At 44.8% G+C, this 19,786-nt stretch overlaps 4 protein-coding genes across 8 annotated transcripts in view; 1 reads left to right on the top strand and 3 right to left on the bottom strand.

Annotated features, from left to right (window-relative positions):
* Nucleotides 1-740, bottom strand: part of LOC107386401 (ryanodine receptor 1) — a 59,218-nt gene extending 58,478 nt beyond the window's left edge. For all 4 annotated transcript variants that reach the window (XM_015960766.3, XM_015960768.3, XM_015960769.3 and 1 more), the window contains exon 1: nt 552-740. In XM_015960766.3, the coding sequence (XP_015816252.1) occupies nt 552-599 (48 nt within the window). In that variant the 5' untranslated portion in view covers nt 600-740. The remainder of the gene's footprint in view (nt 1-551) is intronic.
* A 2,739-nt stretch (nt 741-3,479) lies between these two features.
* On the top strand, nt 3,480-11,052 carry nfrkb (nuclear factor related to kappaB binding protein). Its single transcript, XM_015960765.2, has 26 exons — nt 3,480-3,561; nt 3,960-4,098; nt 4,183-4,384; nt 4,508-4,635; nt 4,712-4,883; nt 4,989-5,093; nt 5,178-5,251; nt 5,324-5,405; nt 5,485-5,680; nt 5,777-5,888; nt 5,960-6,086; nt 6,183-6,260; nt 6,327-6,403; nt 6,493-6,539; nt 6,621-6,681; nt 6,761-6,935; nt 7,035-7,141; nt 7,254-7,377; nt 7,491-7,570; nt 7,667-7,863; nt 7,937-8,207; nt 8,287-8,448; nt 8,653-9,378; nt 10,209-10,315; nt 10,383-10,518; nt 10,593-11,052. Exons 2-26 carry the CDS (start codon nt 3,973-3,975, stop codon nt 10,734-10,736), a joined length of 3,816 nt encoding a protein of 1,271 aa, XP_015816251.1. The 5' UTR covers nt 3,480-3,561; nt 3,960-3,972; the 3' UTR covers nt 10,737-11,052.
* Nucleotides 11,053-12,115: 1,063 nt separating this feature from the next.
* tmem45b (transmembrane protein 45B) lies at nt 12,116-14,946 on the bottom strand. 2 transcript variants are annotated; one of them, XM_015960760.2, is made up of 6 exons: nt 14,836-14,946; nt 13,719-13,915; nt 13,424-13,636; nt 13,142-13,326; nt 12,924-13,066; nt 12,116-12,357 (listed from the first exon to the last, which is right to left on the bottom strand). In XM_015960760.2, the coding sequence occupies exons 2-6, from the start codon at nt 13,906-13,908 to the stop codon at nt 12,246-12,248; spliced, it is 843 nt and encodes a 280-aa protein (XP_015816246.1). In that variant the 5' UTR covers nt 13,909-13,915; nt 14,836-14,946; the 3' UTR covers nt 12,116-12,245. The 2 variants fall into 2 exon arrangements, with proteins under 2 accessions (XP_015816246.1, XP_070411398.1); XM_070555297.1 differs by lacking the exon at nt 14,836-14,946 and adding an exon at nt 14,421-14,654.
* Nucleotides 14,947-15,808: 862 nt separating this feature from the next.
* gng8 (guanine nucleotide binding protein (G protein), gamma 8) lies at nt 15,809-18,528 on the bottom strand. The gene is made up of 4 exons (XM_015960762.3): nt 18,399-18,528; nt 16,877-16,930; nt 16,267-16,389; nt 15,809-16,049 (listed from the first exon to the last, which is right to left on the bottom strand). Exons 3-4 carry the CDS (start codon nt 16,348-16,350, stop codon nt 15,921-15,923), a joined length of 213 nt encoding a protein of 70 aa, XP_015816248.1. The 5' UTR covers nt 16,351-16,389; nt 16,877-16,930; nt 18,399-18,528; the 3' UTR covers nt 15,809-15,920.
* Between the last annotated feature and the right edge of the window lie 1,258 nt (nt 18,529-19,786).

The following is a 19,786-nucleotide window of genomic DNA, read 5'->3' as shown; positions in this document are numbered from 1 at the left end:
AAACATTTCAACACAAATCATATCAGCATCGATAAAGACTTCAGTCAGCTCCAGTTATCCAGACCCTCATTCAGCCCACCCTTTAGTAGTTCTGCATTCTAAGGATGGATGTTTAAGAAAACAATGAACTGCTTTCACACACTTCATTAAACATGTACTTTATTTATAAAAGCTGCTGATAACATTGTGTCGACCTCAGCTATGTTTACCTTATAACATGAACCCAAAAACAAAATCGACCAAATAATTTCAGTCATTTTTAAGATGATCCTGAGTTTGAACCCAAGGTGGCAAGGTTAGTGTCAAACCTGAATGTGCATTGCTTTATTCTGAATGTCCGTATGCTAACTGTCACCTGGGGCTGGGGGCGTTCTTCTCTGTGACCAAACAATCATTTATCACATGCATGATGGGATATAAATAGAGAACAATGCTGAGAAAAAAGCCACCTGTCTTTGTCGATCTGTGCTTAGCCTACATGACCCAACCGTCTTAATGCTCGACTTTTTCCTGACCATCGTCGGTTAAATTTTTAGCGTAACATCACTTACTGTACGCAGGAACTGGATCTCCTCCTCTCCATCAGCTCCTTCTGCCATCCTCCCAAGGGGTTCAAATCAAGCCCTCTTCAGAACGTGAAACCGTTTTGACCACAGTTCTGAGACTCCAAGCGCCTGTTAGCTCGCCACATGAGGCGAGTTTCTGCAGGACCAAGTGTGACCCCTGCCTCTCCTTAACTGGTTATGAGCTGGTCATTATTCACAGCTGCTCAAAACAGCATCTTAAAGAGGAGGAGCAGGCTGACAAAACTCAACCCTCACAGGGAAGTTTCATTTTAGAGTCACGCATGATTAGTTTTTACTACTGCAATGTTATACAATACTTTACAATGGTAAGAAATTAAGTAATGAAAATGGAGACTTCTTTTAAAGCCATATTTTTGAACAAAATTAGATAAAAACAACAGATTTCATATTAGGATCACAGTGTTTTCACTGACTGAATCATCTCCCTATAATTTTAAGTGTACCTGTGATGTTAGTTTTATATTATCTGTAATAATTTACGTGAACACTCTCGACCCATTGAAAGTTGTTGTTTACATCCTTGCAACTGCACACATCCACACAAGCTGGAGGGCAAGAACCCCGTCTCCTGCCATTACCCTGAGCTGTGTCTCTGCGATTTAAGCTAACAAAATAAAACCTAGAGATTTAGACCTTACTACTTTAGATCGTCTAACACATCCTTGTGCAGATAAACATCTCAAGGCTAACGGTGTTTAGCACAAAGCTTCCAGATCCATTTGAAATAGCCATCGAGCAGTGGGAAGGAACAACAGTCTTCAGAACCGGTGTTTGGCCCGAGCAGCATACCTTCAGATCGGCATGCACACATTACAGCGCACGCCAGTCTGACAGGCCACGTATATCAGACTGACATTGATGTAACCCTACCCTGCACCCTAAACCCAACCCCAGTGACATCATACATGCAGATAATGCACATGCGCGTTATCTGCTGGAATGCTCCTCTGGCTGGCATGGCACCCCGATGCAACACCGGCCACGCGGACTTCTCACAGCTGAACCAACAACGGTGTAACCGGATCTCTTCTACGTTTTGCGGGTTAACGCTGAACGATCACCATGCCTCCTTTGTCTTTGGAGATGAACGGATGGTCCGATTAGTCTGACAAGCAATGTAAACAGATGCACAAATGAACGGCATTGCCCCGCTGCTCCTCCACATCCAGAGGAGCCAGTTGAGGTGGCTCAGGCATCTGATTAGGAAACCTCCCTGATGACGTTTTCTGGGCATGCTCAACCAGGAGGAGACCTAAAGAGAGACCCAGGACACAATGGAAAGACTATTTTTCTCACTTGGTCATCGGGGAACACCTGGGGATTCCCCTGGAAGCAAGGCCGGATTAACCATATGGGCAACTGGGCAATTGCCCAGGGCCCACGATCTCTAAAGGGCCCAGGGCAGCAAGGGCACGAGCAAAATACTGTAGGCCTATCTGTAATCTCCCGCTTTATATTAAACTAGGGTGACCATACGTCCGGTTTTCCCCGGACATGTCCACTTTTCACTCTCTGTCTGGGCGTCCGGACTGGGGGTTCTTGTATTGATGAAAATGTCCGGCTTTTCATCCAGGAGCAGGGATCGAATTATGGGGGAGTTAGATATCCTACACATCCAGGGATGAGCCGGAAAAAAGTTTTCTACCGATATTACATCATTTATGGACTCTTCTGAGCAGAGAGCGGCACAGCGCGTTGTTGACCGTTAAGAACGGCGTCAATTACGGCGTTCTGGCAGAGTTTTCGCCGTATTTTACGATGTCTTGGCACATCAAACGGAGTTTTTTTTGCCATCTCTTAACTAGACGGGTTGGGAAAGTGACGTATTGTGGCGGTTTTGGCTTTCCATACTCTGCCACTGTGGAGCTCATCACCTGTGCTGCGGTGATTTCACCTCACTGACGCAGCATCGAAACGCGCTCTCCGCTTTGCGGTCAGGAGATCCCTTTGATCTGCTCAGAAGTAACTGATGATGTGAAAAAGTAAGAATCCAGGCAGCAGTTTTTCTGGAGAGTTTAGAGGAGATGCAGGAAGATGAGAGACAGACAGGACAGGAAAATAGTTCAATAAAAACAAGAAAACAAAACTAAGTGTTGAAAAGTAAAATGTAGGTAGATTTATCTCCACTATACCTTTTTACCTGTATAAAACAATAAGTTATACACATGTAATAATTATACATCTGATACAATTCAGATCACCTTCAAAACTCAGTCACACGCCCAGGGCCGTTTCAAGACATTTTGGGGGCCAAGGCAAAATGACCCCACCCACCCCCATCCCCCATAACTGGGCTCCCCAGAAGCCTCTGTGAAATCCATACCCTCTCCAGGAGTGTTAGTTATACAGTGTTTGTAAAAGCCCATCAGACATTACTGACATGTTCTAATATTATCAGATGAAAAACTAAATTATCAGGCACGCTGTCTCATCTGCTGCTTTTCTAAACTTGCAAAAAGTAACAAAACCATTTGAAAGCCACTATTTGTGGATTCTCTGAAAGTTTCCGTGGAGTGTGTGACAACTTATTTTTTCATTTATCCTATCATCTAATCTCACAGCTGAAACAAGCATCCTTAATAATCCGTGCACAGGAAGTTTACCGATGCTGTAGTAAAACAAAAGGTTTAATAATTTCTTATTAATAAAACCTTGTTGCAGCACTAAAGCAGAAAAATGAGATTTTGCAATAAATATGCTAAATATTTACATATGAATTGTTTTGGAGCCCTTTTATTGGCAGAACGGAAAGTGATTCCGTGTAAAGTGTCATTTTAGCACATACTGGCTCAAGAAAAGTTTTTAAAAAATATGAAAATTTTGCACTGAATGGCTTTAAAATGACGCGGGACATTCCTTCATGTATTTCCCAGGTTGACCGCAAGAAGGCGCGCTTACAGTTAATTTTCAGTAGAAGAAGAAAATTGTGCGTCGATCAAATAGTTCCTTCCCTTTTCAAAATAATCGCTCGTAGGTAAGATTTTACACATTTTCCAACATTCTGCTCACTTTTACTGAATGTTCTGTACACCGTCTTACGTAAAGGACATTTTGTTTGCGTCCGTTTTGTTGAAGTCGGGAATGAAACGTCGTAACTGCTTTTTATAAATAAGAATTTGGTCTCCAAGCTAACAGCTGGACTAGGGACAGTTGATGCTACCTAGCTAAATCTCCCTCATCAGACTTTGAAGTTTTACGTGTCTTCAGTGTCAGATGTTTTTATAGTTTGATCGTTTATTTCCTGTGTTAAGGTTCGGGTTTGTAGCACGGATACTGAATCTCATCTAGACCATAAGGAATCCGCGTCATAGGCAGACAGATTCAGTAAATCGTGTGGATTTATTGTGTATTGTTTTGTGAAATACTTGACAGGCGGAGCAGAAGGATGGATGCACTCACACAGATGCTCACACACCCTCTCGACTCCAAAGAGGAGCTCGGAGGAGAAGCCACAGAGGAGTGTTTGCTTGGAAGCTGCAAAGTGAACCTTCCAGAGGATCTTCTGGAGGATGTTAGTTGATTTAAACCTCTGATTCAGTTAAATGCTTCCTGTTTAGCTGCCATCATGGGTGATGTCTTTTATGGTTTTCTACAGCCTGATATTTTCTTCTCTGTGATGAGTGAAAGCACCTGGAGTGAAGTACTAACAGAGTCTCAGAGACGACACCTTCGCCAGTTTTTGCCGCAGTTTCCTGACAACAGCGCTGAGGAGCAGGACCGCGCTCTCAGTGATCTGTTCAACAACAGGAACTTTAACTTTGGAAACCCTCTCCATCTGGCACAGAAGCTCTTCAGAGGTGATTCCTAAACTCTGTCTTTATTCTGACAGTTGGGCTGATGTCTGCTGTTAACTGTTTCAGTCTCCATCAACACGTCTAATGCTTTTAAAGCCCAATCTGATTCTAAACATCTCATTTCAGATGGTTACTTCAACCCTGAAGTGGTCAAGTACAGACAGCTGTGTGCCAAGTCTCAGAGGAAGCGCCACCTGCACTCCCTTCAGCAGTACTACCACCGACTCCTGAAGCAGATTCTCGTCTCCAGAAAGGTTGGTCCTCCTGCTTAGTTTGTTGTGTTTTACATGCAGCGTTTTGGTTGATCTGCATGTTTTTGTCTCTTTGTAGGAGCTGCTGGACTTTGCTGTTCACAATGGTCTGGACTTCCCACCCAAAAGGCAGCTGCACAACAAAACTCAAGTAGAGATGCGGGAGCCAAGAGTGAGAAGGAGGCTGAGTCGCATACTGAAGGAGGTCAAAGCCGAGTGTGGAGATAGCGATGCTTCCTCTGATGATGATGGTCGGGATTATAATTGACTCTCTATATCCATATAACTCCTAATTTGTTAGTGACCATTGTAGATGATGTTATAAAAAGAATGTGTTTGTTATGGTTGTGTGTCAGATCTGTCATTATGGACTCCAGCACCTCCGTCCCCCTCCTCTCCGACGCCCACCGTTTCCCTCAGAGTCCTTCCCAGTCTCTCCACTCCAGACATGAGGATTACTGGTGAGATATTTCTGTCGGATGATGATGATGATGATGATGATGATGATGACACTTCAGTATTCAAACATTTTTATGTTGTCACAGAAAAAGTAGAACTAGGTGAGCTGGACTTAAAAGTCATGCTGCAAAACCACCGTGAGAAGAGGAAACGTCAGCCGGTAAGTTGTGATCAGAGCCGTTCACACCAGCATTGTTGTTGGTTCTGCAGATCTAACAACTGGTTTCTTTAGGACCATCCAGACTTGGTAACCTCTGCCATCCATCTCGGAGACATGCTCGCAAGAGCCAATCTTGGTCGGAAGGGAGCTTTGCGTAAGGAAACAGATCAGAATGGGTTTTTGTTTGGATTTAAAATAATCCAAGAGGACATTTCTTCATTTTCATCCTCCAGCCCTCTTTGATCTGTCTCTGCCAAAGAAAAAGATAAAAGAGGAGAGAAGGAAGAAAAAACTGAAGGTGATAAAAGTGGAATCAGAAGATCCGTGTGAGACTCTGACTCCATCAGACACCTCCTCAGCTCCGCCCGTGAGCATCGTCCCGCCCCTGCCTGATGCGCCATCCACGCCCCTCACCAACATCAAGGAGGAGTAAGTCTAGCCTCTCTGTGGTGTGAAGAGCAGTCCCATTCTTATTACTATTGACGGGAAACAGTCCTCCTGTAACAAATGACATCATCATTGCAGAGTTGTGGATGAGAGTCAGAGCAGCCCGGTTCCTGTAGAGGAGATAACTTCCAGTTTCTTCAGCTTGCTGGAAAGCGTGTTGAGAGTGGAGGGTGTTGCCAGTACCTCAGTGGTATGGACTCATGTTAGACATTCTCAACCCAGTCAGCTGCAGCTGTTAACGTCACGCTTTTGGTGTCTCAGCTGGAAGAGAAGGTTCAAGCGTGGCAGTCCTCTCCAGCCAGTTCACTCAACGCTTGGTTTTCCTTCGCCTCCTGCTGGTCCGATTTGGTCCTTCAAGCTCTACAGTTTCTTGCAGGAGAGACCAAAGGTAGGAGGAAGTGAAATAGTAAGTTTTCATCTCATGTTGGTGCTATAAAATTGTCAGTTTTTTTTTTTTGTTTGTTTGTTTGTTTTTTGGGACCAGATGGCATGATGGCGCTCCCCAGTGGCTTTTCCCCCTTTGCAGAATTTGTTGATGAGTTTCAGCAGTGGAGGTGGATCGGTAAGAGGCTGCAGCTGATTAATGAAGGTGTCATTCATGCATATTAACATCCAGCTCTGGTTTCAGGTCCCAGTCAGGATACAGAGAAGGATCTCAGTGCGCTCTGTCAGCTCTGGCTGGATTCCAAAGATTTTGTTGTCAAAGTAATCAAACATTTCCGTCGTAACGTTAGTTTGTGTTGTTCTTCTTGTAAATGTCTCACCGCTCAAAAGGCTTCGTTCGTCTCCCACAGACAGAAAGTGAAGACATGGTGGAGATGGCTTCTCCTCCACCCAAGCTGTGAGTTTCATTCATTCAAACTTGAAGATCGGAGCAGTTGCTTTAGCACCAAAGTGACCATTACGGGGTGTTTTGGTACAGGTCCACTGATTATGTGGTGCGTCCCAGCACTGGAGATGAGAGACAAGTGTTTCAAGTCCAGGTCTGTTCCCGTCTCTGCAAACATTTCCCCTCTTCCTGACATAAAATCAGGTTTTCACAAGTGGTGCGGTGTGTTTCAGGAGCAGCAGCGATACAGCCAGCCTCACAAAGCCTTCACCTTCAGGATGCACGGGTTTGAGTCTGTGGTGGGGCCCGTTAAAGGCGTGTTCGATAAGGAGATGTCTCTGAACAAGGCCAGGGAGCACACACTGCTTCGCTCAGACCGGCCGCCATACGTCACCATTCTCTCGCTTGGTTAGAACTCCAGCTTGTTTGTGTGTGGGAACACACACACACACCATACACACACACACAGCCTTAGGAGATTCCTTTAAAGGTGTATTTTTTTTCCAGTGCGGGACGCAGCAGCCAGGTTACCCAATGGAGAAGGAACTAGAGCTGAAATCTGTGAACTACTGAAGGACTCTCAGTTCCTGGCTCCAGATGTCACAAGTGCACAGGTGTGACCGTCTTATATTTTGATATAGTTTAACAATGTTTGCTTTAAACTGCCTTTAGGCAGTAGACCTAGCTCGGTTTTTCTTGTTAAACCGAGTTTGGTTCCTGGTGCAGGTGAACACGGTCGTCAGCGGCGCGCTGGACAGACTCCACTATGAGAAAGACCCGTGTGTTAAGTACGACACTGGCCGCAAACTGTGGATTTACCTGCACCGCAGTCGCAGCCAGGAAGAGTTTGGTGAGCACTGAGAAGCCCACCCGCAGACATTTTTAGTCCAGCTTGCATTTTTAAACCCATATCCATCAAAGGTTTGAGTGCATTAATCATTCTGATGTCTTTGTTTTGTTCAGAGAGAATCCACCAGGCTCAAGCTGCTGCTGCAAAAGCTAGAAAAGCTCTGCAGCAAAAGCCTAAACCTGCATCAAAGCCGGTGAGTGCGCAGCTTCCAGCAGCGCCGTTCGCATCTGCGCTGCCGTACGAGTTTTGCACCACGTCTAAGAAACCGGTTTTATTTTGTCTTCTGTAGAAATCTGGAAGCAAAGACGGAAGCAGCAAAACTTCTGGATCTGCAGAGGCAGCGCAGGATATAAGCGGTGATCCCATGTCTCCCATTCCTACAACACCTGGTCCAAACACTCCTGGAACCCCCAAGTCACCCCTCCCCTGCACAGCCACCACGCCTACAAAGACCGGCGTCCCAGATTCGATCAAAGCCAGCCCGGGGTCAGCCAGCTGATGTTTTATCTGCGACCTGACAATGCCCTTGGCTTCTTTCTCATGGGTTTCTCTCTTTCAGCGTTCTACTCGTGTCTCCTCCTTTGCTGCCTCAGCTGGGAACAATCTTACCCCCGAGTCAGGCTTGTCCGCCCGTCTCGCAGCCAGTGTCGTCCCAACCAGCTGCTCGGATAGTCAGCCACCTGGCGGCAGGCTCCCTCCCTCAGGTGCGAGTCGTTTCTGATCAGCCTGGTCTGGGGTCAGCTGCTGCAGGTCAGCAGGCCGCTCTGGTCCAGCAGGCCCCGCATCAGATCCGGATGCCTGTGTCTGTGGCAGCCAAAGGCCTTTCACAGGTACGCTACAGAAGAGTCGGACGTTCTTCCGTGTTTGTTTGAATTATTTCAAGTATAATCGAGTTTGTTTGTGGAACAGGCGGTGGTGTCTGTGCCTGTGAGAAGTCAGTCTGGAAGTAGTCCAGTCCAGGTCCCGGCCAGCCTCCCAGTGTCGGCTCTAACTGTCGCCAAACCACAGACCGGGTCTCCTGGCAGTCCGGCCAGCGTCCCGACCTCTCCAGTTGTACCCAACATCAAACAGGTGCAGCTTCTCATCCTGTGGCTATGCTAGCTCTGTCTGTTTAACAACCCCCCCACACACACACACCTTTTATAGCGTGTGAAGGATGGTTAATGCTAAAGATGTGGACTGCAGCCATTTAGGTGCAGCCCTCCGCCCACTCCTGTTCTCGTCCCACATGTTGTCCCACGGCTGAGGACCCGTCTGTCTCTGGTTTCTCTACAGGTGTCCATCACAGGCCAGCTGGGAATGAAGACTCCGGGCGGAGCAGGAATTCCCATATCGGCGACAAACCTGCGGATCCAGGGTAAAGATGTCCTGCGCCTTCCGCCGTCCTCCATCACCACGGACGCTAAAGGACAGACGGTGCTCCGGATAACCCCAGACATGATGGCAACCCTCGCCAAATCTCCCGTGGCGACCGTAAAACTGACATCAGACTTTCTGGGCTCTGCCGCCTCGGGCAGCAAGAGCATCTCAGCCACGCTCCACGTGACGCCGCCTCACCCTTCCTCCTCCTCCACTTCTACGGTTTGTGCCGCAGAATCCCAGACAACAAAAGCCAGCCCCATAGCCTCCACGGTGCTGAAGGCGGGCGGCGACACAGCCATACGTTTGATGCCCACTCTAGCCGTGTCTGTGGCTGACCAAAAATCCAGAACCTTCTCCACGGTGGCCTCCCCCGACAAGAGCGGCGCCACCATCCGGATAATGCCAGGCCTCGGCGTTATTCCCCAGAAACAGGGTCAGACGATCACAATGACCTCCGCCTCAGGAACCAAACCTCTCACAGCGTCCACGTGTGCTAACATTGTGACCATGGCTGCCAGCGTTGTGGGTGGAGCTAAAGGCATCACGGTGGCTCCAGGAGCCTCTGGGTCTCCTCTGGCTCTGGGAACAGCTGCTGCGACTGTGAGACAGGTTCCCGCTACAGTCGTCACGACACAAACGGTAAAAGTTTGAAAAGGTTTTCTCGACTCAACCAAGCCTTTTTTTTTTGAGTCTTCATTAAATCTATGAAACAAAATCAGTCGATTTGTAGCTTTTTCCTGTCCCGATCTACGTTCCCAGTAGTGAGTTTCTTCTAAGTATTGCTTCTGTAATGTTTGCCCCAGTGTCTGACTTTGTGCTTTACTGAAGTGTTAAACAGTACTGAAAGCAGAAATCTGGAGTCTTTTCTCAGAGAGCACCATCTAGGGGCGGAAACGTATATCGCACCTTGAGCTCCTCCCTACTTTTGTGTTTACGGCTGAAGCAGCGCTGCTCGCTCGCTCGCTCGTCTCTAGACGGCCAACAGAGTTAAAACATTTTTATGAATTTCTAAAAAAAAAAATTTTTTTAAATCATAGATAATTCCAGAAAGCGGGAAAACTGCAGGCAGCTGCTTTAAAGCTGTACTCTGCAACTTTTTTCATATTTTTAGATCATTTACTGGAGCCGGAATGTGCTAAAATGATCCTTTACAAGGTTAATTTGCAACTCCAGACTGGCGGGCCTCCCTGTTCCTGCGTGTTTTAGATCAGGAACACAGCTGATTTGTTTAATTTAGTAACGAACCACTCCTGTAGACACTAATGAAGGCTGAGGAGACATTTCAGCTGTTAGGTTAAGGTGTTAAAAAGACAAACGCACAGCGAGGAGATGCTTTTCATTGTCGGCTTGACCACAGAGAATTAATAACGGACACTGGGGGGGGGGGCTAAAAGCAAGCAAAACTGCCTAGTGTGCCTTTAAACTTGGGCTGAAAGACTCCAAAACATACCTGTGCTTTGTCATCGTAGGGAAAGCTACCTGCTCGGATCACTGTGCCGCTTTCTGTCCTCAACCAACCCCTGAAGAGTAAGGGCATTGTGTCCACGCCGATCGTCAAAGGAAGCCTCAACACAAAGTAAGGATCTGTTAGTCACTGAGCACCAAATATCACAGTACTTCAGCGTATTTCCTTCCATTCCTAGTATTAGCAGCCTGGGCAGGAACATCATCTTGACCACGATGCCCGCCGGTACGAAGCTGATTGCGGGGAACAAACCGGTCAGTTTTGTCACGGCGCAGCAGTTCCAGCAGCTGCAGCAGCAGGGCCAGGCCACACAGGTGAGTTCTGGTGTGGGCTGCCAATGGGAAGCTGTCTGAGCCGTAATCGGGCTTAAAACTTGATCTCTTTGAAGGTTCGGATCCAAACGGTTCAGACGCAGCAGCTCCAGCAGCATGTGGCAACCGGCTCCCCAAAGTCAGTTTCAGCCGTTGTTGTCACAACCGCCCCTTCACCTAAGTGTGCTCCTGACCCGCCACCCGCTCCACCCCAGCAGTGAGCTGGTCTGTCGAGGTCCAGTTCTCCACACGCGTCTGCATCCGGAGGTTTCTGCTCTCAGATCATCCTTCTTTCTCCCGTTTCTTCTTCTACGAACATGTTTTAGCCTGATCACTTTCCTCTGGACGAGGGTGTTCTCCATTGTCCCACCATCATGTGTAAAACGTTCTCACCCTCTGTTCTCCACATTATTACACACATAAATATGAGGAAGCAGCTGTTTCTCCACAGAAAACCTAAAAGGCTCTTTTCCTGCTTCGTTTCCTTTAATTAAATCACATAGCAACTTTTTGGTTTACATTAAACTATTAAAACAACCTTGAGTTTGTTTTTTTGTGCTAATTCATTTTCATGTTTAAGTTTATTCTGACCAGATGGGCGTGACTAACAGCATTATAACACTTTGTCTTCTGGTTGTTGAGTAAACTCCCGTCTTCTAGTGTGGCGGAGTTAGAGTGGAAAAACCATTTTTTAAATTATTTCTGATTATAATCAGTAAATGAGTGTTCCATGCAGGCTGAACGTGAAAATAGTCTCCGACATCAGCTTCTGGTGGAAAATAGATGTTGAAACTCTAGGATTTAAAAATCCTGACAGATCTACAGGTGCTGGTCATATAATTAGAACGTCATGATAAAGTTGATTTATTTCAGTAATTCCATTAGAAAATGAACCTTTTAAATTTGATTAATGCAGAGCCGTCAGTCGTCACTGCGTCACCTACAGGTTGTGCAGAACAGCGCTGCCAGGTTTCTGACTGGGACCACATCAGTCCGGTTCTGGCCTCCCTGCACTGGCTTCCGGTCGGTTATGGCTCTTGCTTTAAACTCCTGGTTTTTGTTTTCAATTTCCTCCAGGGTGGTGCCCCCCCCCCCCCCCCCCCCACCCACCCACCCACCCGTACATCACTCTGTCTCTTAACAGTCAGACTCACACTCATCTTGACTCACAATGGGGAAGGTTGTTGTTTTGCGTCCAGGGAACAGCAGGGAACATCTCGACTAGTAGGAGCTAACTATTAGCATTAGCCTCACAGCTGAACTCCTCCAGGCTTGTGTCATTTGTGGAGTTAAAATGTCGTTTGAAAGCAGAGTCAGTGAGTTGAGTTGCTGTTAGCCAATCAGAGGAGATGTGTCCAAATATCAGGAAATAAGATTCTAAATCCTGTGAAGCTACTTGTTCTTCCAGCTAAATTCTCTGAGCTTAAATTGGTGCACCGGAGCTCCCCCCTCCCCCCAGAGTACGACTTAGAAGGCATTCATTCCTACTAGAGACCACTGCAAATGTATTAAATCATGCGTGAAGGACCTCTTCAAAGGCAAATCATTCATGTAACATTCAACACTTTTCACATTTAAAATCACAAATCCTCCACAAAAATAACAAAAAAAATTAAATTTTTATTTTTTCAAAAGTCTAAAGCACATCACACTAAACATTTTCTTCAGCCATCCACACCGCAGCGTGGAGTTGATATTAAGTCAAATTTCAGAGAACAGCAATCATGATGTCACTCTTCATCCGACTCCTCTAGTAAAGCCTTCTGAGAACTGGATTTGGGAGATGCGTCTCTCATTCCAATTTCAACGTTTCGCCCTTTTACTGAGAATCTCATCAAAGTGCTGTTGGAAAAAACAAAAGGCCTTCAGTTATCTGGTCCATTCATTAAAATCCTATCAGTAGTGCTGGGCATTTTATTTCACATGTTACTCTGAAAGGAATTGTTGAATTTAAACCGATTGGCAACAATAAATATTCTTATTTTAAAGTTATTTTCTGGAGCAAACTAAAACAATCTTCCATTAAACTTCTTCAAGCTACGTTGTTAGTTAACCATACAGAAGGTATGGGTTCCAGTCAGCAGATCAGCTCTGCCAGAGTAAATGGAAAACGTAGCTCCCTGCTGCAAAAAACTGGTTTGGCAACAAATCATTCCATTGTTACTGGTTGCATTCCAGTGAGCTGACCCATCATCCCAGCTGGGTTTCAAAACAGTCAAAATAAACCAAAACTCAAGTTCACCTGAGAGGACCCTCTACTCTGCAGGCCCAGCAGTTCCACAACGCTGGTTCCCTCTTACATCCAGGGATGAATACATTTATTTTTAAATAACATCACACCTACATTTGTCGTTCTTCCTGCTTATGTCTTATCCTCCAGCATAAGTGGTGAAAAATGGGACACTTACAACCAAACTGCAGAGACGGTGCAAGTGACTAAAAGCAGAGCAGCAGCTAAATGCCAGCAGAAGCACATGGTGATGAACATCACGTTGGTGTGTAGCTTCAAATCCCACATGTCTCCATTTAACGGATAAAGGACAAATCCGACCTGAAAAGAAAACCGTCCGTTAGCAGTTCCTTGGGTGAGAAAGAAGTTCCTGTGAGCTTGAAGACATCCGATCACCTGGTAGAACCACGAGCCCTGCAGGATGAACATGCCCGCCCCAAACAGCTCCAGAATAACGTTGTTTCTCATGAACACCTCCAGCATGATGCTCGCTGATCCACAGAACACCGCCACCAGCAGCAGGGAGTGGATGTGAGCGTCCAGGAGCTCCCGGCCATGCAAGTGGTGATAAAACAGGAACCCTGCGATGGAAGGGGGGGGGGGGGGGGACACAAAAGCACGGCTCAGCCAAACGCATCAGGAGAGCAGCTCCTAGTAATGACAGATTCTCACCATTACCTTCAACAAAAAGAGCGAGAGAGAGAGCTACTCGATCCACGCCAGCCGGGATCTTTTTCAGTAACGTACAAACAACCAGTGAGATTCCTGAAATCCCAAAGAACAGATACATGGTGCTGTGCTGCCAGTTCATCAGCTTGACCCATTCTTGGGTCTCCCTGTCGTAGAGGCGGGCGTGTGGGCCATCCACCACAAACTGCTCAACCATAATCCCTACAAGCAGGTCAACATCAGATAAATCAGGTCAGCAAACGGAATCTTTAAGCCTAGAAGGATCTATAAAGGGACAACGGACCAACAAAGGAGGCAAAGATTTGGAATCCCCCTTCAAAGTAGTCCATTTTCTTAAAGAAAGGAGGCATGACCATTCTTCCTTTGAGCTGCATGGTCCTCCAGTAGTGCTGGAGGACGTACTTCACCGTCAGCCAAAAGCCATAGAACAGGAAAAAGGTTCCAGGGATGGCGTGTCCTCCGAAGTTGGCCATGTTTGGCCTGAAATATGAGAAATAAACATGTTTTATTCAAGCCATAAATCAGTCTTCTCCACTGAAGCACTCTGCTTTGTCCCTTTGCAACATGGGTTAAAGTACAGGTTTATGGCTGTATTTTATTGGCCATGCAATGACTCAACACTGTAAAAGGTGAGGGATAATCAGCAAACAACCAAATTCACTCAAAGTAGAGCACAGGATGCATGAATCTGAGCAGAGCCAGCTCAGCTGATTTGTGTTGGTGAGGGTTCAGGTGGGAGCGAAACAGGAAGTCTGGCTTAAAGCAACAAATACGGCGTGACAGAAACGTGAATATGACTTAACAAGAGATCAGAAATTCATGGGTCAAAAGCACAAGATCTCAGAACAGTTAAGGGAAAGTGGAGGAGGCCTTTGTTTATTTAAATGTCCTTTTATAGGTCTGATTAAACCATTTTGCCCAGCATGTCCAGGTTTTGCCTGCTGCTGTCACCTACTTGTCTCCCAAACACACATGCAAATCCCACCTGTTTGTTTTGTAAATGAACCAGCTGGTCCCACAAGTCCAAAACTGAAATAAAAACAGTATGGCAGCGTGAAAGCCACGTTTCCTCTGGCGTTTCAAACACGACGAGCTCAGCTGCGTGTCTCTCTGAATCAGATTGTTGGTGAATTCTTTCAGGCTTGTTTCTGATGCTGGAGCTTGGTCCAGCCTGGGTGTGTTTGGAATCAAACACAGACGAGTTTTTCCTGACGAACCCTGTCAAGACGGGATGTAACAACGTCTCCGGTCCTTGTTTTATTGCCTCTAAAAGAAAAAAATCAGCACAAATACTCTCCTGATTTAATTATTGATCCTCTCAAAGAGCAGGTGAGCTGCTCGCACTATAATAAAGTCAGTGTTCTAATCAGCAGCGATGGATGATTAAAAAAGCCACGCACCTTGTTGTTTCTGTGCTTTCCTCTTCCAAGAGGAGCTCCTTGTTCCCTTTAGCCTTGTTTCACGGGGAGAGCTGAGTAGTGTGTAAACTGTGCACACCTGATGTCACTAACCTGTGCTGGCATAACTCAAAGCCACACCTCTGACTGTTAATAGTGTGAGTGAGCTAAGCACGTCCCTCAGAGAACCCGGCAGCAGGAAGATAATGTCTTTCTGCTGGGTTAGGTTGTTTATTTAGGATTGTTCCTCTAATCAGAGTGGAGTTTAAAGCTGTCAGAACACACACGTCTGAGAAATGGGTTCTATTTTAACACTATTTTGTTGAATAACTTCGCTATTTATTTATTTAATCTGGGACACGGCTTGGATCAAGTCTTCTTTATTTATCTGTACACAACGTATGCTGGAGTGTTTGCTCTTACACAGTCAGACTAGATGCAGCAGCACCCATGATCTTGTTCATTTAGGATGAGATTCGTGACACATGATGGACATTTCCAAGTACCGATCCAGTGGAAATGTACCATGTCACCAAGGCCAAGCTAAAGATAAAAACTAATGTCTCAGAGCATTCCAGGCCCTTTGTGACTGACGACCACGAGGAGGTCACATTGTCTTGTTTGTACCATTTTCTACGCTTTTTCTATATAAACCCATTTAATGCCAACACACTGAATCGTGGTCTTTTGTGGACGTGTGTCAGTGTTACCGGTCTTCCTCCCCTGGAGGTAAAGAACCAGGAAACGAAGGTCTGCTAGCTGGAGAGGATCCAGACAGGATAGGAGCGCATACAGACCTCATCAATAACACTTTCGTTTCTGCTTTGTTTTTTTCTTCAGCTCATTTAATTGGGGTCATTTTTTGACACTGAAGATTTCTGTGATTTTCTTGAAACTTTGGAGGGAAAAATGGAGTTCGCTGAGATTGTGGTTAATGTGTAAATCGTGTTGGTGCTGGAACGAACTTTGACCCATCTCTTATTAAAACTTTATTGCCATCATTAGCATGGTTTAAAGCTGATCATTTCACACCAACATCTACATTCATTTTAACATTAACAACATTTGAGCTGGAATGGGTGCAGCAGTCACAGAATCTCACAGAAAAGCTTCTTCTCTCGAAAGGGGTTCTCTGATGAAGGCACGGGTGTCACCAGAGGGTCCTCTTTGGCGTGAGACTCGCAGTAGGACATCAGCTCAGCCGCAGCTTTGGACACCTGCACAAAAACAGCTGTGTTACCATCGGAGCTTCAAAAGGGACGAGATAAGGCGTTGGGTTATTTCAAATCAAAGCAGACACTCTTCGTTAAATCCATTTTATTTCACTTGTTCTAAACTGTGATAACATAAATGCACATTTTGTGCAAATTTGGAACAGAAACTGTAGTAAAAGACAAATTTAACTCGTTTTGAATTTGAGTTTCATCAACTCACCATCATCCTCTCTATGTTGACCTCCAGCTTCAGCTGCTCCACCGTCTTCCTTGCATCAGCGATCTTGGCCATGTTGTTAGACATCCTCCGCCGTCCCACTAGAGTCAGCCAGCCTGCAGCAAACTGTACAGGAGCAATTATGTTTGCAGGAATAAAATAAAAACGTTGCATGCATTAAAAGCACATGAGGGACAAGTTAGAGTGTGTTTCAATTTGCTTGTTAATTGTGCTCCCTGGGTCTCAGCTGCAAGAGGTGCAGGAAGGGTCTCAGCGGAGGGCAGGGGAGCGGAGGCAGAGCAGCCCTCCCCAGAGAAAGGAGAGCAAAGCAGGTGAGGACCTGCTGATGGTGTAAATGCACTTAATATTAACATGTTACACATAGAAAATGATACTTTACTAACTTAATCCTGTGCCTCCATTTTTTCATTTGAATTATCTGCTGTTGTTTTTGCAAGGATTTCTGCAGAATCAGACTTATTAACAAGAGAAATGACCTAAAACAACAATTATTTAGCATTTTAGTGGCCGAGTGACTCGTTTACAATGTAAGACTAATAATATACATAATAAAATCATAAAGCAGCAGTTGTTCTGGATAGTTTCTACTCACCAGACTGAGGAAAGACAGCTACAGTGAGATCCCTCTGATCTTCAACAGGGTCTGCTACAGAGAAACAGCAACAAACGAAGCGAGGTTAGCAGCAAAGATGAGGAGGAAGGCTTCAATTGGTTCCCTCCTTCCTTCAAATAATTAACGATGGCTCTGCCTCCAGGATGGGCTCAGAGCCGCCGTTAAAGGCGACATGTGGCGTGACCTTCATCTCCCTCTCTCACCTGAGACAAAAGAGAAGCTCTGAGATGGAACATTTAGATGAATCTGCACACATTTATGTGGTTTTATTGTGATAAGTGGCACATATTGAAGCTGTGTTTTATTTTGTAACACTTAAATGCAACATTAGAAGCTTCAAGAACATTCTGAGGAAATCAGGGATCAGCTTTGAGTGGCTTTATTGTTCTTTTTCCTATTTTACAGTCAAAATAAATGCATTTCTTATCATGTATGATTTTCATTAAGCAGACAGGTTTAAACTGCTGATGCAGGCCGGTGTTTAAGCTGTACAGACAGCATGTTTAATATAGATCAGTGAGTGAGGCGTCTGTGTTTTAGGCCAGCAGAAGTCTTGCTGTAATGGTATCCTGCCAGTCTTCCCTGTGAAGCTGACTGTTATTTCACACAGCAGCAGGGGGCAAAGTGGGAGTATTATGGGTAAATGTCAAGAGCCCCATTAACATTTGTTTCCTGTGGTAATTGGTTCCTCTGTACTGGGGATATGGAACCATATGAGGAGAAAATGGCAGCTGCTTGCTTTCGAACTCAACCAACTGGTGATACACACACACACACACACACACACACACACACACACACACACACACACACACACACACACACACACACACACACACACACCTGGTTTTGGATGATTTTTTTTCAGGTGTCGAGTAAAACACAAACCAGTTTTTCTGGACTGAGGTCCGCTGCTTTGTGGATGACACACTTCCTGCCTGAAACACCACTTACCATTCAATGTGTGTTACTTACAGGCTCTGCAAACATTCTCAGTTTATTGGTTTAGTTTCAGCGAGTGAGTGAAACATACAGATGTGGTGAAAAGTTTACATAACTCCAGTTTAATTTAGACTTTTATATATTAATCTAAACTTGTTTTAGCAGAAGCCAATCATTATTCAAGATAAGACTTATATGAGTTCCCATGGTCAAAATGCTGCATACACCTCATTGTTAGCTTTATTGCCCCTTATAGCTGGTTGAACCATGACCATGTGTTTTATTATAAATATTAATAAATTATTGTTAATAATTGTTAATAATAATAATAATAATAATAATAATAATTATTATTATTATTATTATTAATAAAAACAACAATAAGAATAACAATAACACTAATAATAAGAATAATAATTAGTATTAATAATAAAAACAACAACATTAATATAATAATAACACTATTAATAATAATGATAATAATAACAACAACAACAACAACAACAATAATAATAATAACAATGGGGATGCACAGCGGCACAGTGACTAGTTCTGTTACCTTGCAGCAAGAAGGTCTTGGGTTCAAATCCCAACCTGGGGTCTCTGTATGGAGTTTGCATGTTCTCCCTGTGCATGCTTGGGTTCTCTCTGGATACTCCGACTTCTTCCCACAGTCCAAAAACATGACTGCCAGGTTGATTAATTTCTCTAAATTGTCTTTAAAGGAACAGAGTGTAGTTTGTATCGTTAATCTCTGGAAACATCCATCAAAATGTTGTTGAAAAAATATTGGTGACTTCTTACCATAAAACCATAAAAATCAGGTCTAAAATACATGGGAGTGGGTCGTGTCTCTGGGTGATGCCATATTAGATGCCATGTTTCCTTCTATGGGAGCCCTTGAGGACAAAATGCATTTACTGATTTGTAGCAAATGATTATAAAACTTTCACCATTCATAAACATTGTTTTACACATTTACCTCTTTGCTAGTTGCCAGTGATGAAAGGAAGTTTGATGTGTTTGTTATTTTGCTGAAGTTTGCACTCCCCAGGGCTTTTTGACCCTAATGGGCATCTGTTGCAAAGTCTTACTCCAACACAAAAATACAGGATGTTTCTCAAGGAACCTCGCCTTGATGTCTTGGCCCCATCCTGGTTGCCTAGGAGATACATCATCAGGAGCCACCAAGACATTTTCCAGTGTTCATGTTCTACCGAGGCGTTTGTTCTCCATGTGTTAGCCGTTTAGCTAGCTGAGCAAGGATACACGGGAGGTGTCTTGTAGCCTAGCCGTGGTCAAAAATTGCCCAGAATACACCCCAGTATTTTCAAAAGGACGGTGGATCAGAAGCTGGCAGCTACTTCGGAAGCAAATTTCATGTTTAAAAGTAAGACAACTAATTTAAAATGCTTTTTTAGATCCAAAGAAGTTATCTATGGTTGGTTAGTTGCTTAGTAGTTGCAGCTTCGGTGGCTAGCGGGTAGTAACTCACTTATATTTTTAATTTAACAAATATATACACAATTTAAAAAGTAAAAGTCTCGTTATATATTTATATTGTAACTTATACATGTAAAATATAACGTTGTCTCCTGTGTCACGTGACGTTATGGTTCTGCCGTGGAAGCCGCGGTCACGTGATGCAAGTCTGTTCCATTTAACCCTTTTCTTTGACCAATGAAGGACAGTGTCCTCGTAAGCAAGGCACCTGGCCTCGCAAGATATTGCCTCGCAAGGCCAGGCGCCTTGACATTGAGAAACGTCTACAGCTTGCTTGCAACAATTTAGTTATCTAGTGCCCCCTATCGCCAGGAAAAATACACACTGTCACTTTAGTGTGTGTGCTTTGTTGTTTGTTCTGTGTGTCTCTGTGTTGCCCTGCAATGGACTGGCAACTTTTCCAGGGTGTAAGCTGCCTGTTTGCCAAGAGATTGCTAGAGATAG

This window comes from Nothobranchius furzeri, chromosome 10, assembly GCF_043380555.1.
Source record: "Nothobranchius furzeri strain GRZ-AD chromosome 10, NfurGRZ-RIMD1, whole genome shotgun sequence".
Taxonomy (NCBI): domain Eukaryota; kingdom Metazoa; phylum Chordata; class Actinopteri; order Cyprinodontiformes; family Nothobranchiidae; genus Nothobranchius; species Nothobranchius furzeri.
This window is presented reverse-complemented; position numbering and strand designations above follow the sequence as displayed.